The sequence below is a fragment of the Geotrypetes seraphini genome, chromosome 7 (genome assembly GCF_902459505.1).
Source record: "Geotrypetes seraphini chromosome 7, aGeoSer1.1, whole genome shotgun sequence".
Classification (NCBI taxonomy): domain Eukaryota; kingdom Metazoa; phylum Chordata; class Amphibia; order Gymnophiona; family Dermophiidae; genus Geotrypetes; species Geotrypetes seraphini.
This window is the reverse complement of record NC_047090.1, coordinates 73,620,077-73,638,630: the sequence shown is the minus strand read 5'-3', so window position 1 is coordinate 73,638,630 and position 18,554 is coordinate 73,620,077. Positions and strand designations below refer to the sequence as shown.

At 47.2% G+C, this 18,554-nt stretch overlaps 2 protein-coding genes across 8 annotated transcripts in view; one reads left to right on the top strand and one right to left on the bottom strand.

Annotated features, from left to right (window-relative positions):
• CASC1 (cancer susceptibility 1) overlaps positions 1 to 9,374 on the top strand; it is a 156,785-nt gene extending 147,411 nt beyond the window's left edge. For all 4 annotated transcript variants that reach the window (XM_033950857.1, XM_033950858.1, XM_033950854.1 and 1 more), the window contains one exon: positions 9,072 to 9,374. In XM_033950857.1, coding sequence (XP_033806748.1) covers positions 9,072 to 9,338 — 267 coding nt within the window. In that variant the 3' untranslated portion in view covers positions 9,339 to 9,374. The remainder of the gene's footprint in view (positions 1 to 9,071) is intronic.
• A 265-nt stretch (positions 9,375 to 9,639) lies between these two features.
• LOC117363329 (lymphoid-restricted membrane protein-like) overlaps positions 9,640 to 18,554 on the bottom strand; it is a 248,868-nt gene continuing 239,953 nt past the window's right edge. For all 4 annotated transcript variants that reach the window (XM_033950851.1, XM_033950852.1, XM_033950850.1 and 1 more), the window contains one exon: positions 9,640 to 9,917. In XM_033950851.1, the coding sequence (XP_033806742.1) occupies positions 9,677 to 9,917 (241 nt within the window). In that variant the 3' untranslated portion in view covers positions 9,640 to 9,676. The remainder of the gene's footprint in view (positions 9,918 to 18,554) is intronic.

Here is an 18,554-nt window from a genome sequence, read left to right as displayed (position 1 = left end):
TTAGGGGATGAGCTGTTTGGAGATTCCATGGACTCCACTACTCAAAAACTATCGGCTCATGAGACCAGATGGGACACGCTTCTTAAAACTAAGAAGCCTCCACCATCCAGGCCCTTTCGTCCACAATCAACCTACCAACGTAGATTTGTGGCTCGTCCTCTGCCTCAAACTGCACAACAGCCTAGACGTCAGAGGCAACAGCGACCAGCTGCTAGACAACCTCAGCAACAGCAGCAGGTAAAACCTACACCTGCACAAAAGTCTACCCAACCCTTTTGACTTGGTTCTCCAGAACATAGCCAGTCTTGTTCCTTCTACCCAACTTCCACAGCCTATAGGAGGACGCCTTTCTTATTTCATAAGCCGTTGGGAACTTATCACGTCAGATCAGTGGGTCCTGAACATCATCCACCACGGCTACTCTCTCAACTTTCAGACTCTACCTCCTCCAAGTCAACCAAAAGAGTCTGCTTCGCACACTCCTCAATCTTTCCTTCTTCTCCAGGAGGTTCAATCCCTCCTCCTTCTGAACGCCATAGAGGAGGTTCCTCTAGATCAAAAGGGACAGGGATTCTACTCCCGTTACTTTTTGGTCCCCAAAAAAACAGGAGATCTCAGACCCATTCTAGATCTCCGCGATCTCAACAAATATTTGGTCAAAGAAAAATTCAAAATGCTTTCTCTAGCCACTCTTTATCCTCTTCTAAATCAAGGCGACTGGCTATGTTCCCTCGATCTCAAAGAAGCATACACTCATATACCGGTCAATCTGGCCTCCAGACAATACCTACGCTTCATGATCAATCGTTGTCATTACCAATACAAGGTGCTACCCTTCGGTCTTGCCTCCTCTCCGAGAGTATTCACCAAATGTCTGATCGTGGTGGCTGCCTTTCTACGATCTCACCACCTTCAGGTCTTTCCTTACCTGGACGACTGGTTGATCAAGGCCGATACATCTCAGACTGTTCTCCAGGCCACCAACCAAACCATCAGGTTTCTTCAACTTCTGGGGTTCGAGATCAATCTACCCAAATCTCATCTCATCCCCACTCAAAGGCTTCAATTCATAGGAGCTGTCTTGGACACAGTCCTCATGAGAGCGTTCCTGCCGTCCAACCGTCTTCAAACGCTTCAATCTCTATGTCAGCAGGTGCTTCCACAGCGTTCCATCTCAGCAAAGCGAATGATGATTCTCTTGGGTCACATGGCGTCCACAGTTCATGTCACACCCCTCGCACGTCTTCACCTGCGCACTCCTCAATGGACTCTTGCTACTCAATGGTCCCAAGTGACGCATCCTTGCTCACGTCACATATCTGTGACGTCATCTCTTTGTCAGTCTCTACAATGGTGGTTGGTATCCTCAAATCTATCCAGAGGTCTTCTGTTCCACCAACCTCCTCATCAACTAGTCATCACCACCGATGCCTCCCCTTATGCATGGGGAGCTCATTTGAACGAGTTCCAAACTCAAGGCCTTTGGACAGCCCAGGAAAAGAAGCGTCACATCAATTTCCTGGAACTCAGAGCGATGTTTTATGCCCTCAAGGCCTTCCAGCATCTTCTCTTTCCTCAAGTTGTCCTGCTGTGCACAGACAATCAAGTTGCGATGTACTACATCAACAAACAGGGTGGGACGGGCTCCCGCCTCTTATGCCAGGAAGCCCAGAAGATCTGGACTTGGGCCATAAATCACCATCTATTCCTGAAAGCGATTTACATTCAGGGAGAGGAGAATTCCTTAGCGGACAAGCTCAGCAGAATTCTCCAACCTCACGAGTGGACACTCGATCCTGTAACTCTACAATCCATCTTCGCTCAATGGGGCACTCCTCAGATAGACCTCTTTGCAGCTCCTCACAATCATCAGCTGCCCCTATTCTGCTCCAGACTCTACTCTCCTCACCGTCTGGCAGCGGATGCATTTCTCCTCGATTGGTCCAATCTGTTCCTGTACGCTTTCCCTCCTCTGCCTCTCATGTTGAGAACCTTGTTCAAACTCAAGAGGGATCAAGCAACCATGATTCTGATTGCTCCGAGGTGGCCCAGGCAACATTGGTTCTCCCTTCTTCTTCAACTCAGTTCCAGGGAACCTTTTCTTCTGCCTCTGTATCCTTCTCTGCTTACTCAACATCAGGAAACCCTTCTACATCCCAACCTACAGTCTCTGCACCTGACAGCTTGGTATCTCTCGGGCTGACTTCTCATGATACACTCTTGTCTCAGCCTGTTCGCTCAATTCTGGATGCCTCCAGGAAACCGGCCACTCTTCAATGTTACCATCAGAAGTGGACACGGTTTTCTTCATGGTGTCTTCTTCATCATTATGATCCCACTTCCCTTGCAGTGGAGACCTTGTTGGATTATCTCCTTTCTTTGTCAGACTCTGGCCTCAAGTCCACTTCAATCAGAGTCCATCTCAGTGCTATAGCGGCTTTTCATGAGCCAGTCCATGGAAAACTCCTCTCAGCTCACCCCTTGGTATCCAGGTTCATGCGGGGTCTTTTTAATCTGAAACCACCTCTTAAAAGCCCTCCTGTTATCTGGGATCTCAATATAGTTCTTTCCGCTTTAATGAAGCCTCCGTTTGAACCATTGGCTACTGCTTCTTTCAAGTTCCTCACTTGGAAGGTACTTTTCCTTATTGCTCTTACCTCTGCCAGGAGGGTCAGTGAGCTACATGCACTAGTGTCAGATCCACCTTTTACGGTCTTTCATCATGACAAGGTGGTTCTGCGTACACATCCAAAGTTTCTCCCGAAGGTTGTCTCTGAATTCCATCTCAACCAATCCATTGTTCTGCCTGTCTTTTTTCCGAAACCTCACTCTCATTCTGGAGAACAGGCTCTACATACTTTGGACTGTAAGAGGGCTCTGGCTTACTATTTAGACCGTACTAAGCCCCACAGATCATCTCCCCAACTCTTTCTGTCCTTTGATCCGAATAAATTGGGACACCCTGTCTCTAAACGTACGTTGTCTACTTGGCTGGCAGCGTGCATTTCATTCTGTTATGCTCAGACCGGACTGACACTGGATGGTTCTGTCACGGCCCATAGAGTCAGAGCCATGGCAGCATCTGTAGCTTTCCTCCGTTCCACTCCTATTGAGGAAATCTGCAAGGCTGCTACTTGGTCCTCAGTTCATACTTTTACATCTCATTATTGTCTGGACACTTTCTCCAGACGGGATGGACACTTCGGCCAATCTGTTTTGCAAAATTTGTTTTCCTAATGGCCAACCTTCCCACCATCCCTCTTTTTGTTAGCTTGGAGGTCACCTATCAGTCAAGAATATGCTGCCTGCTTGTCCTGGGATAAAGCACAGTTACTTACCGTAACAGGTGTTATCCAGGGACAGCAGGCAGATATTCTTGCGTCCCTCCCTCCTCCCCGGGTTGGCTTCTTAGCTGGCTTATCCTAACTGGGGACCGCGCGCCTCTGTCGGGCGGGAAGGCACTCGCGCATGCGCGGTGCGGCCTACCAAAACTTTCTAAGTTCTTAGAGTGCAATCACTCTAAAATTGTCCGTACCGGGGCTCCGTCGGTGCCGTCACCCATCAGTCAAGAATATCTGCCTGCTGTCCCTGGATAACACCTGTTACGGTAAGTAACTGTACTTTATAGTAGTCCAGTTGTGGTAGGGATCATCATCTGTACAATCAGGGCAAAATAATGCTGGTGAAAGTATGGTCTGATGAGTCTTAATTGCCTCATGGTGAAGAGGGATTTCTTCCGGAGATTGAAGATTTGTAGTTCCATAATAAGTGTGGAGTCTAGAATGCAGCCTAGGATTTGAGGTTTTATCTACTGTGAGGATGTTGCCTGATTGAAGGGTGATGCTTGACGGTGGCGTCTGCTGGGCAGTGTGGAAGTATATAACTTTGGTTTTGATGGCATTTAGCTTTAACTTGTTGATTGTTGCCCAATTTTGGATTCTTTCAATGTTGACTGAGATTTTGGTGGTAATGTCCGATTGGTTGTAGGAACGAGGAGAATGTCATCTGCATAGGACATTAGGCTTTCATCTTCAAATTTGATGTTTGAGAGAACTCATGAAGAGGTTAAATAGAATGGGGGATAGCGGAGAGCCTTGCAGAACTCTACAGAAGGCCTTCTAGGGGTGAGATCTCCCCATCTTTTTTGATAGTGTATTCTCTATTCTGTAGGAATTTAGTGATCCATTTTAGCACTGTATCTATTATTCCAGTAACAGTTCTTAACATACATGTGACTCTTTGAAAGATTTTGAATTTTTTTTTTATATAAGCTGTTCTACAGTAGAACAATATGTATCAAATATTACACATGTATAATTTTTAAAATTTATACTAATGCTATTAATTTTCAAAAGCTTATTTTGTATGTGTGGTGGTGGTGGGGTTGTGTGGATGAAGGTTTGGCCTATTCAGGTGAACTAGAAACTTGTAAGTCAATTATTTTCATTGATAGGCTTCTTAAAAATTAATCACTTAGGGACATTTTTGAATTTCAACAGGATTGGTGGTACTAAAGTGAATGTAAAAAAACATTAGTTGCAAGCATCAAGTCAATTTTGAAAGATGTGTAATTAGTCCAAGGTGTTGGTCAAAATGCATCAGAAAACAGATTAAGGAATGCTATAAGTCCATAAAGATTGGTCACTGTTGCCCTCTCAGCAATTCTCTTAGTTAAAAGCGCCTCCTGGGAGGAGAAAGAACTTTGGGTGCCTAAGGGAAGGAGGCTGTGTGCAGCTCCTGGTGCTTTGGAGTTTGTTATCCTGTTTCCAGCTGCCTGCTGGCATCACTCTGTGTGGGCTAACACCATAGTTAAAATTCTGCCACTTCCTGTGGCATGGCTTTAAGGTGCTTCTTCAAGCCAAGTATCCCCTAAGTCTAACAAATATCAACCAAGTACCCCTGCCCAAGCTCCGCTCCTAATCCCACCCCATAATAGAAACACTAATTGTAATTTTTCATATACAAACAATATAATCTTAATACATAACAGTAACCACAAAATTAAAAACAAGTACACTGTACGCAGAGAAAATGTTAAATATTTATATTCAGGTTTTTTTCAAAGAGGTCAAGGCAGATGACTTTAAAATATGCAATGTCACCTCAGTAACAACTATAGAAATATAATGCAAAATATAGACAGCAGATATAAATTCTCAAAACTAACACATTTTGATCACTAAATTGACAAAATCATTTTTCCTACCTTTGTTGTCTGTTGATTTCATGAGTCTCTGGTTGCACTTCTTTCTGACTGTGCATCTAATATTTCTTTCTTTCTGCCTCCTGCACGCTTCCTCTCCTCCAGACCTCATTCCCTTCCCCAACCAACATCTCTCTGTCCCCTCCACGAGTCCAACTTTTCTTCCTCTATCCTCCACCCCTATTGGCAACATGTCTCCCTCTCTCTCTCTCTCTCTCTCTCACTGTCTATCTATTTTTCTCTCATTGCTGCAAAGGGAGTGTGGAAAAATATCCAGGGTGCATCTCCCCCACCCCCTCTACTGCCACATCCAACATTTCTCCTTCTTATTCCCCTGACCATGTGCAGTATCATTTGCCCCTACCCACCGGCCCCATGCCAACATTTGCTATCACCCCTCTCCAGCACCATGCCATATCTCTCCCTCCATCACTGTGTCCAACATTCCTACACCTTGCATTCACTTCAATCTGTCCCTCTCCACCTACCATATCCAACATCTCTTATCCATGCACATCTGCTTCAATCCTCTAACAATTTTCCTTTCTTCCTTTCCCCATGTGCACCATCTCTTACCCTCTCTCTCACACTCATGCCCAACAATCCTCCCTTTCTATTCCCTCCATCCCTATGTCCCAAGTTAGTGTCCCATGTTTATGCTATCTTGAGTTTGTGCCTACATTCCAGCCTTTGACCCAGATTTGTGCCCCTCCCATATCCAATGCGCTCCTTCCCCCCACCTCCTTTCTCCCATGATTATATTCTCTCTCTCCTTTACTTGCTTACTCCAGGGCTGCTGCACTCGCTCCCTTCAGGGCCATCCAGTTGGGCTGCTCCTTCAGCCACAGTTGTTTATAGGGACGTGGGCAACAGCTCTTATCCGCTGCACATGGCTGACCCATAAGCCTTCCCTCTGATGTCATGTTGTCCTACTGAAGCTGTCTACTTCATTAGGGAAGTGACATTATTTAGCCTTTCACTTTGGCCAGCTGGAACTGATACCCCATAAATATCTGATGTGGCTTTATAATTGCCTAGATAGTGATTGGGAGAGAAGGGAGGTGTTTGTTCTGATTGTTGCATAGATGGGTGATTTAAAAATTCAGGAGTCAGACAGAACATTTGAGGACAATATAAAAGGAAACTTTTTTTAAGTTATACGTCATATGATAGCACTGTGTGTACTTCTTTTGTTCTGCCCAGATTACTACTTTGTTGTTTATCATTTATACCTGCATGACTCTTGATTAATAGATATACCGTATTTGCCGGCGTATAAGACGACTTTTCAGTACCTTAAAATCTTCCCCAAAGTCGGGGGTCGTCTTATACGCCGGGTACTGTTTACATGCCCTTACTTTACATTAGAGAGCTGCACGGGGACGCCCCTAGGGTCGCGGGGATCCCGTGGGGACGCCCCCTAGGGTCGCGGGGATCCCATGGGGACGCCTCCGAGGATCGCGGGGCTCCTGCGGGGCTGGATGTACTCAGTCTTCTGGATGTACGCGGCTCTTCTTCTCCCTACCTTCGCTGCTTGCAGCACAGAGCCGAACGGAAGTCTTCCCGACGTCAGCGCTGACGTCGGAGGGGAGGGAGGGCTTAAACAAAGCTTAAACAAAGCCCTCCCTCCCTCCGACGTCAGCGCTGACGTCGGGAAGACTTCCGTTCAGCTCTGTGCTGCAGGCAGGGCAGATAAGGAGAAGGAGAGTAGCCTCGCGGTTCGAGTGGCTACCAAGGGAGAGGGGCGGCCCGCCCCGCCCCGGTTGCAGCACAGCTGGCCAGGTTCCCTTACTTTTGTGGCACTTCCCCGACCGACCGATAACAGCCCGGGTCCGACAATCCTCCCTGCCCTGTAGCCGCGAATTTAAATTACCTTCTTACAGCAGCTGTAAGAAGGTAATTTAGATTCGCGGTTAAGGGCAGGGAGGTTTGTCGGACCGGGGATGTTGTCGGTCGGTCGGGGAAGTGCCACAAAAGTAAGGGGACCTGGCCGGCTGTGCTGCACCCGGGGCGGTAGAGAAGGAGGGGGGGAGAAGGACGCTGAAAAGCCATGGTGAAGACAGGAGGGGGGGAAGGACTCTGAAAGCACTTGAAGACAGAGGAGGGAGAAGGAGGCTGAAAGCACATGGGGGAATACAAAGGGGTGGAGAAGGACGCTGAAAGGACATGGGGAAGATGGGGGGGAGAAGGACACAAAAGAAATGAGGAAGAGAGAGTAGGGAGAAGACGCTGGCAGGGAAGAAGACAGATGCCAGACTATGGGGGGAGCAGAGAGAAGAAGATGGGTGCCAGACCAATTTGGAAGGGGGAAGAAAGGGAGAGGCACAGTAACAGAGCAAATGGAAGATGCAGAAGGAAGAGAGATAGTGGATGGAAGGAATTGAATGAGAACATGAGGAAAGCAGAAACCAGGCAACAAAGGTAGGAAAAGAATTCTATTTCTTTTTTTTTTTTTTGCTTCAGGATAAAGTAGTATATTAGTTGTGTTGATAAAAATTTATAAACATTAGAGGCTCTGGTAGAAACCCGTTTACAAAGTATGTATTCTTCCCAATTAATATTTTCAAATTAATAAAGTCTTTTTGCTTATTTGTAAATGGGTTTCTACCAGAGCCTTTAATTCAGTAGCATAATTAAATGAAATAACTATTTCTGAAGTTTATAGGGACGGGCGGGGACGGAGGGGATTCCTCGCGGGGACGGGTGGGGATGGAGGGGATTCCTCGCAGGGACGGGTGGGGATGGAGGGGATTCCTCGCAGGGACGGGTGGGGACGGAGGGATTCCTCACGGGGACGGGTGGGGACGGGTGGGTTTCCTCGTGGGGACGGGTGGGATTTCTGTCCCCGCGCAACTCTCGACTTTACATGCCCTAACATCTCCTTCCTTACCTCCTTACGGTGCTTACGGTACTAGTAAACCTGCCGGGACATCAGCGGGGCCATGGCGGGACATCAGTGTGACAAGGGTGCCAGCTCCTTCATCCTGCGCAGCGGGAAGCAGCGGCGCTCTGGCCCCACCCCTTTTCTCTTTACTATGTCTCTCGCACATGCGGCCGTGTGTGGAGTCTAGCCCTTAAGGAAGTTGCGGGGGCGAACAGGAGGCTTTTGAAGGCTTTTAAAGGGAAACTGTCATGCCAGCAAACTTGCTAGGGACTTGCCCGGCACTTGCTCTCTCCCTCTATGTGTTATCTTCCTTCTATCATTGACAGTTTCAGTTTGGTTAACAGTTTAGAAAACAAATAGCATGGCAGCTCCCATGGGTTTATTGTTCTATTCAGCTTTAGTGAATTAATTAAAATTGTTGAAATAAATTCTGATGTTCTTTTAAGTTTAATTTGTTGTGCAGAAGGTGTGCGGAACAAGGGGTAGTCTTATACGGCGAGTATATAACAAACTCTATATTTTAACTGTAAAAGTTGGGGGGTTGTCTTATACGCCGGCAAATACGGTATTTAAAAAAATAAAGCATGAGTGTGCATGCACGTACGTGTTTTTGCTCTGAATGTTACAAACAAAATAAAATGTAGCCCCTGCTAGAAGGTTGAACAAGCCTGAACTAGAACATTGGCTTGTTCTGTATGTGTTTTCAGGAAATATGTAAAATTGTGACAAATTCTGATTAGCTTTTATGAAGTTCCATCAAATTTTATTTAACACTATTGGAAGTTCAAATGAACGTATAACAGTACTATACAATAATGAAGCATCTTATATTAACTGTACATTTTGATCCAAATTAAGGTATATTTTCAGTAATTTCACATTAGCACTTTTTCTTTCAATTACTTTTATTAACAATTATTTATAGAACAAAGCTGCTAAATTTGTGATATTTTAAATACTTGTTTTTAATTTGTTCCACTGTAGGTCAAAGAATATTATACAGAAAGCATAGATGACACCTGGCCGCTCTATATGCTTAGTGATTGTAGAGCACAGAGACTTAAGATTACTGAATCAAGTGAAACATTCTCAGATAATCTCTCTGAATTCAGTGCATTTCATTCATCACTTTACCATGCGGTTAAAGCCCACACTAGTGACACAACAGAAGACATAAAAACTTCCCATTATCAATTTATAGACTGCGTTTATCAACTGCTAACATCTACAAAAGTGTTAACTTACTCTTAACCACAGCATGTTACTGTGTTAAGCTTTGAATGCTCAGCCTCTAAAATTATCTACCTAGTTTTTCTCAAGTATATTTATGCTACATTTAAGCCTTCAAAGCAGAGTTCACCTTCAAGCATTAATCCATTTTATAAATCTGTTTGAAAGCACAAGAACTCTTTTCAATTACTTTGCAAGGCAAGTATACCATAAAGAGGAAAAACTAGGTAATTATAGTTAAAAATCGTCAAATATATTTTTCTTTTTAATACATTTCACCTATATCAAATGCAGTTTTGCTTCATGATAGCTTTCCATTAAAATAAAATCTAAGTCAATCTCAATTAGCAAAATTTGTTTTACACTGGTGGCTGTCCATTGTGCCTAAGTCCCATATAAGGCCATAGCAGCTGCTGTAGGGAAGTCCATGCATCTCCAGTTCCCATAGGAGCAGCATCTACATTCTTCTGGAAAGACAGTCCTGTAAGGAAACTTATAAAAGCAGCAAGAAATAGTACAAGCAGAAGAGAAATCCAGAGAGTGGCATTGACCTTGAAGAAAGAAGTCTTTAAACCAGATGCCCATGATAACTTCTTAAACCTACAAAAAGAAAGAAAAAAGGTAGTTAAAAGAAATGTGTATCTAGCCCATCCAATAAACAATTGCTTATAACACAACTTTGTTATGCAGTAGAATTCTTATAAATTGTTTTAATTCTCATGTGTAGTGTACTTACCTGCCTTTTTCACATCCCCTTTAATCTCTCACCTTCATCCACAATATATTGCTCCCCATTAAAACCCAGGTCTTCACCTCAGCAACTTCTAATTGATTGCTCAAAGATTTGTGCTTTAATTTCCATCAGATTTTGTGTCATCTTATACAAAGCTTTTATTTAAAGGTCATGTAGGAAACAATTTTTGTCTCCGTCTGAAGGAATTCCATCGCTATTATATTTACTGGAAACAAATTGACATTTACTGTTTCCTAATACTGTGTGCACATAAAGAGACCTCTATTAATATGTGATAATGTGAAGTAAGTGCAAATATGTATTAAGAGCGAAAATTAATTTGAAGTGCAAAGCTTGTGTAAAAAATTTCAGAACGTAGTCCTAGTCAGCATGTGCCCTGCAGTTCAATAAGTGCAATAGCAGACAGCATGGTATGTACATCTACATCATCTAGCAACTGCGACAATGTGAAGTATAAAGGACTCTCTGATCTGCACCAGAATCCCCCACCCCATTACCAACCATTGGTGAATTAGTGGCTGAGCAGAAGTGAGTCCTACTTATATGCTTCTGCTTCATTGTTACCTGGGTTCATAATGGTGGCTCTAACCTCTAGCAATAGTATTATCCCAGGACAAGCAGGCAGCATATTCTTAACGCATGGGTGACGTCACCGACGGAGCCCTCGGTACGGACCTTTTTAACTAGAAGTTTCTAGTTGGCCGCACCGCGCGTGCGCCTTCCCGCCCGACGGAGGAGTGCGTGGTCCCCAGTTTCTTCGTTTCCGCGGAGCGAAGAAGACGCGTGTGTTTTTTCAACGGCCGTTGAAACCACTTTTTTGCCTTCCCGCTCGCGCTTTTTTTCCTATTTTTTCTTCTTTTGCCTTCGGGTTTCTTTTTCCTTTGATTTGTAAAAAAAAAAAAAAAAAAACTTTGCTTTTTTTCCCCTTTTTTCGATTTTGCCCCGGCGGGGCCTGTTGCCATTATACAGGCCTCGGGGTTCGATTTTGCGGAGGCTGTTTTCCCCTTCATGCCCCCGCAGGTCGGTTTTAAAAAGTGCCAGCGGTGTGCACGCCCGATCTCCCTCACTGACCCACACAATTGGTGTTTGCAGTGTTTGGGTCCGGAGCATCGGGCGGACTCCTGCACCCGCTGTGCCACTCTTAAAAAGAGAACACTTAAAAACCGAAAAATTCAACAAACTCTTTTGTTCGGCACCGGGTCGGCGATGGACTCCTCAACATCGACAGCGGTACCACAGAAATCGGCACCGTCTACTTCGACACCGCCCGACCCCGCATCGGCGTCTCTGGCGCCAGGTAAGCCGGCTAAGAAGCCTCCCTCTTCCCTCGAGCGCCCTCCAACTATGGTGGCGACACCGACCTTGCCGGCCTCGCGCCGACCCCGCAAGCGCTCCGCCCCGATTTCGGTGAGTGCCTCATCATCGGCCTCCTCATCGCCGGGGCGTGGAGCGGCATCTAAGGAACCGAAGCAAAAGAAAGCGGTTCCGATGCCACCCTTAGATGACCGTATTTCGGCCATCTTAAAAGTTCAACTCCAGGAACAGTTACAGCGACAGCTCGAGCACCTGTTGCCCACTATCCTGGCACCGCTCCTTCCGGTACCAGACCGGCCCGAGCCCCGTACCGAGCCCCCGGTATCCACCCCATCGGTACCTATCAACACCTCCATGCCGATTCTTTCGGCTGAGCAACTTCATACCCATCCGGTGGTCCACTCCCATACCACGACGGATCCTCCTCGGCACCAGGCAGAGCGTCATACTTCCCGGGACCGGGATCGACGCCGGTCCTCTTCTCCTGGTACCGTTTCGGTGCGCTCTGGAAAATCTTTAACCAAGACTCGCCATACCGCACCTTCCACCCCGGTGTCTCGACATGCACCAGAGGTCCGGGACCCTGACTTATGGGAGGAGGATCCCTCCTCATCTGATGAGGACCCGTCGGCACCCGATGCCACCTCCAAACCGGAGCAGTCCTCCTTTTCGAAATTTCTCAGGGAGATGTCTGCAGCCCTATCCCTTCCTCTAGAATCTGACTCAAAAAAATCTCAAGCCTTCCTGGAGGCTTTAGATTTTGAACAACCTCCTAAGGAGTTCCTCAAGCTTCCCGTGCATGACATCCTACGGGAGACTTTTTACAAAAATTGGGAGAACCCCCTTACGGTACCGGGGGCCCCCCGTAAACTGGACAACCTCTATCGTGTCATCCCTATCCCAGGGTTCGACAAGTCTCAATTGCCCCATGAGTCCCTTCTTGTTGAATCCACCTTAAAAAAGACTCAGGGCTCCAGTGTCTATGCCTCTACCCCTCCTGGCAGAGAGGGTAAGACCATGGACAAGTTTGGCAAGAGGCTCTACCAGAATGCCATGCTGGCCAACAGGGCGAACAATTATTCATTCCATTTTTCCTTTTATATGAAACATTTGGTCCAACAGCTGTCCGCCCTCCAAAAGTACCTGCCGGAGCGCAAGGTTCCACTGTTCCAACAGCACATCTCTGGCCTTCTTCAATTGCGCAAGTTTATGGTCCGCTCGATATACGACTCATTCGAGCTCACCTCCCGTGCCTCTGCCATGGCCGTAGCCATGCGCCGCCTGGCCTGGCTGAGAGTCTCCGACCTGGACATCAATCACCAGGATCGTCTAGCCAATGCCCCCTGTCTCGGGGATGAACTTTTTGGAGAGTCACTGGATTCCACCACCCAGAAACTCTCCGCCCATGAAACCAGGTGGGACACCCTGATCAAACCAAAGAAGAAGGCTCCACCTGCCCGACCTTATCGACCTCAGTCGTCTTATCAGCGCAGGTTCTCAGCCAGGCCACTCAATCCGCCTCCTCAACAACCTCGGCGGCCCCGTCAACAACAGCACCATGCCCAGGCTCGTTCTCAGGCCACTCAACCCTCCAAGCCTCTTCAGCCTGCAAAGCAGTCTCAGCCCTTTTGACTCTTCTCTCCAGGGCATAGCCAGTCTTCCACCTTCGCTACCTCTTCCACAACCAATCGGAGGTCGTCTCACCATATTCTCCAGCCGTTGGGAGGTCATCACATCGGACCAGTGGGTCCTCAACATCATCCGCCACGGCTACTCTCTCAACTTCCAGACTCTTCCATCAGACAACCCTCCCGTAGAGTCTGCTTCACACTCATCTCAAACCCCCCTCCTCCTGAGGGAGGTTCAATCCCTCCTCCTTCTCAATGCCATCGAAGAAGTACCTCCGGATCAATGGGGTCAGGGATTCTACTCCCGCTACTTCCTGGTACCCAAAAAGACGGGAGACCTCCGTCCCATTCTCGATCTCAGGGACCTCAACAAGTGTCTGGTAAAGGAGAAGTTCAGAATGCTCTCCCTTGCCACACTCTACCCTCTTCTTTCTCAGCACGACTGGCTATGTTCCCTGGACCTCAAAGAGGCCTACACTCACATCTCCATCAATCCGACTTCTCGCCGCTATCTGCGGTTCCAAGTACTGCACCGCCACTATCAGTACAAGGTGCTACCGTTTGGCCTCGCTTCCTCACCCAGAGTCTTCACCAAATGCCTCATAGTAGTTGCGGCCTTCCTCAGGTCTCACAACCTCCAGGTGTTCCCCTACTTGGACGATTGGTTGGTGAAAGCACCTTCATCTCAACTTGTGCTACAGGCTACTCATCACACCATCTCTCTCCTCCACCTCCTGGGGTTCGAGATCAACTACCCCAAGTCGCACTTACTTCCCACCCAGCGACTTCAATTCATCGGAGCTGTTCTGGACACCACTCTAATGAGGGCTTTTCTTCCCTCCGATCGTCAGTGGACTCTGCTCCATCTCTGTCGTCAGGTGCTCAAACACCCCTCCATTCCTGCTCGACAGATGAGGGTCCTCCTGGGACACATGGCCTCGACAGTACATGTCCTTCCTCTAGCACGTCTCCACCTCCGCACGCCTCAATGGACTCTCGCCAACCAATGGTCACAGACTACGGATCTTCTTTCTCATCCCATCTCTGTGACATCATCTCTTCAGCAATCTCTCCAATGGTGGTTGAACTCCTCAAATCTTTCCAGGGGTCTGCTCTTTCATCTGCCCCCTCACTCTATGATCATCACCACGGATGCGTCCCCCTATGCGTGGGGAGCTCACCTAGGAGATCTACGCACCCAGGGACTTTGGACCCCACAGGAGCGCCGACATCACATCAATTTCCTGGAACTCAGAGCCATGTTCTACGCCCTCAAGGCTTTCCAACATCTTCTCTGCCCTCAGGTTCTCCTCCTGTGCACAGACAATCAAGTCGCCATGTACTACATAAACAAGCAAGGCGGCACCGGATCTCGCCCCCTTTGTTTGGAGGCTCTACGCATCTGGACCTGGGCCACGGCCCACAATCTCTTCCTCAAGTCGGTCTATATCCAGGGCGAACAGAACTCCCTGGCCGACAATCTCAGCCGCATCCTTCAACCTCACGAGTGGACGTTGGACCCTCCGACTCTACTCTCCATCTTTGCTCGCTGGGGCACTCCGCAGGTGGCCCTCTTTGCAGCACCTCACAATCATCAGCTGCCCCAATTCTGCTCCAGACTCTTCTCTCCTCACCGTCTGGCCCCGGATGCATTCCTCCTCGATTGGAGGGATCGATTCCTGTATGCCTTCCCTCCACTTCCTCTGATGTTGCGGACCTTGTCCAAGCTCCGCAAGGACAAAGCCACCATGATTCTCATCGCCCCTCGGTGGCCTCGTCAACACTGGTTCTCCCTCCTGCTCCAACTCAGCTCCAGGGAGCCCATTCCTCTTCCTGTGTTTCCTACTCTACTTACACAGCAGCATCAGTCTCTACTGCATCCCAATCTGTCTTCGCTCCACCCGACAGCTTGGTTTCTCTCGGGCTGACCTCTCCAGAGAATCTATCTCAACCGGTCCGCCTCATTTTGGACGCCTCCAGGAAACCGGCCACCCTCCAATGTTACCATCAGAAGTGGACCAGATTCTCCTCGTGGTGTCTCCGGCATCATCATGAACCCACCTCTTTAGCGGTGGAACTTGTATTGGATTATTTGCTCTCGCTGTCCAATGCTGGCCTCAAGTCTACCTCCATCAGAGTCCACCTCAGTGCCATCACTGCGTTTCATGAGCCTATCCTCGGAAAACCCCTCACGGCTCATCCTCTGGTTTCCAGATTTATGAGAGGTCTCTTCAATATCAAGCCGCCTCTAAAGCCTCCTCCTGTCGTCTGGGATCTGAATGTGGTTTTATCAGCACTCATGAAACCTCCGTTTGAGCCTCTTGCCACAACTTCGCTCAGGCTTCTTACCTGGAAGGTGCTTTTCCTAATTGCCATCACCTCTGCCAGGAGAGTTAGCGAACTGCATGCACTGGTTGCTGACCCACCGTTCACTGTTTTTCACCATGACAAGGTTGTTCTGCGTACCCACCCTAAATTCCTTCCCAAGGTGGTCTCGGCTTTTCACCTCAACCAGTCCATTGTGTTGCCCGTCTTCTTCCCTAAACCTCACTCTCATCCTGGGGAACAGGCGTTGCACACGCTGGATTGTAAGCGTGCCCTTGCTTACTACCTTGATCGTACCAGAGCTCACCGAGCATCCCCTCAGCTCTTGTCTTTCGATCCTAACCGTTTGGGTCGTCCTGTCTCCAAACGGACGCTTTCTAATTGGCTTGCTGCCTGTATTGCATTCTGCTATGCTCGGGCCGGTCTCTCACTGGAAGGAGCTGTCACGGCCCACAGAGTCCGAGCTATGGCTGCTTCTGTAGCTTTCCTCCGTTCCACGCCCATCGAGGAAATTTGCAAGGCAGCCACTTGGTCCTCAGTTCACACATTCACTACTCACTACTGTCTGGATGCTTTCTCCAGACGGGATGGACACTTCGGCCAATCTGTGTTACAAAATTTATTTTCATAATGGCCAACCATCCCCCCTCCCTCTTTGTTAGCTTGGAGGTCACCCATGCGTTAAGAATATGCTGCCTGCTTGTCCTGGGATAAAGCACAGTTACTTACCGTAACAGGTGTTATCCAGGGACAGCAGGCAGATATTCTTACGTCCCACCCACCTCCCCTGGTTGGCTTCTTAGCTGGCTTATCCTAACTGGGGACCACGCACTCCTCCGTCGGGCGGGAAGGCACTCGCGCACGCGCGGTGCGGCCAACTAGAAACTTCTAGTTATAAAGGTCCGTACCGAGGGCTCCGTCGGTGACGTCACCCATGCGTTAAGAATATCTGCCTGCTGTCCCTGGATAACACCTGTTACGGTAAGTAACTGTGCTTTATGGTATTATTGCTAAGGGGTCAAGCTTCCAACTAAGACTGAGGGGGTGGGAGTTAAGTGCTACTGAACAGGTGGAATGGGTAGTTAAATCTTCTGATCTGGGTTCTCTTTAAGCCATTGTGGGCACAGTAACTGCATGCCCTAGCGCTGTTTATAGAAACATGACGGCAGGTAACATCCTTCAGTTATGCAGACGACATAACTATCCTCCTCCCCTTCGAAACCCAAGACAACTCCACTACCGGACACTTGGAAACAATACTGGACGAAGTAGAAAAATGGATGACAAACCACAAATTAAAACTAAACTCGGATAAAACCAAATTCTTAATGCTTGAAACGGACAAAATCCCATCCATAACAGACCTGGAAATCAAAACTACCAAATACCCAATCCAGACCTCCCTCAAAATCCTGGGAGTGCTGATAGATAGATGCTGCTCTATGCAGACTCAAATCAACAAAACTACCCAAAAAGCATTTTTCACAATGCGCAACTTACGAAAAATAAGGAAATTCTTCGACAAAGAACACTACAGGATCATTGTTCAATCCCTGGTACTAGGACTTGTGGACTACTGCAATATCCTATATCTACCATGTCCTACAAAAATGATCAAAAAACTACAGACCATTCAGAACACGGCTCTCAGACTAATCTATTCCCTCGGAAAATATGACCACATAACTAACGCCTACCTAGACTCACATTGGCTACCGATCAGAGCCAGAATCCAATTCAAACTATACTGTCTAATCTTCAAAGTACTCAACGGTACAGCACCTGCCTATCTAATCGATCGCCTACACTGGAACCTTCCACCCAGAATAAGAAGAACACTGACACCATTCTCATATCCACCACTCAACGGCACTCATCGTAAAAAGCTTTACGATAACCTCATAGCAACGCATGCAGCAAAACTCGAACCCTCCATAACCAGATTATTAACCTCAACATCTGACTTCAAAGCATTCCGCAAAGAACTCAAAACGCTACTTTTCAAAAAGCATATTCATAACACCTAATCTCCTCTTCCACATACACCGACCAGGTTACCCACTCCCTGACGCCAAATCCTCAACCGACCAAAAAAATAAAAAAATAAAATAAAATAATTCTTCCTACCGATTCATATTACCTACCAACGCCTGGAAAAAGATTTGATATGTAATGTAATATAACTGCTCTCATCCAATGTTACCAAATCTATACTCATTCTGTAACTATGTCTTACCCTAAATGTCATGTAACCTCCTGGAAATGTCCAGCTTCTTCTTATGTAATCCGCTTTGAACCGCAAGGTACAAGCGGAATAGAAATCACTAATGTAATGTAATGTAATGTAATAAAGGCCAAATGGCCCATCTAGTCTGCCCATCTGCAATAATCAGTATCTCTTTCTCTCTCTCCGAGAGATCCCATCTGTGGATTACAGGACTGGAGGCAACATGGATTCACTAGAGGTAGGTCTTGTCAGACAAATCTGATCAATTTCTTTGACTGGGTGACCAGAGAATTGACAGTCCAGGTAGGCGCCGGTATATTATGACAGGTTTTACTTGTCCTGATTTACTGGCACCTAGCGATACCTAAGTCAACCATGCCATGCCTTTAGACTAGGCTAAAACCTGGACTTAGTGCTTACAAACGGGGAAAGTTTCTGATGTTACAGTGGGTGATCATCTGACATCCAGTGATCACTGCTTGGTATGGTTTATTAAGATGGGTATAGAGAGGGCTCATTCAAAAGCAAAGGTTCTAGACTTTAAAAAAAACAAACTTTGTTCAGATGGGGGAATTGTTATCTGGATGGGAACGTCTAGAAGGAGTGGAAATGCAGTGGGCAGAACTTTTTGTGAGGCAAGTAAGCAAAAATAAGAGGAAAAGAGGGAGGGAGACAAGATGGCAACCTGAGCGGGCACGTGTGTTTAAGCTCCCTCTTCAACGGCGTACTTTTTCATTTTAAAAGATATTCCTACATACCTTGAGATGCCTAAGAGAAGGGGAAGGCAGAGAAGTATCCCTCTTTCTATGTCAGCGTCTTCAACACAGTGCCAGACTGCTATTACATCGTATGCAGTCCCATTAGATTCGGCGTCGGGCGTATCCGCAGCTGAGCCCCATGAGTGACTAAGCATGGATAGCGAGATGTCACTGAGCCCATTGGGACCTGACCCTCCCCTACCCCCGGGAGCAGCAACGGAGATTGACCTT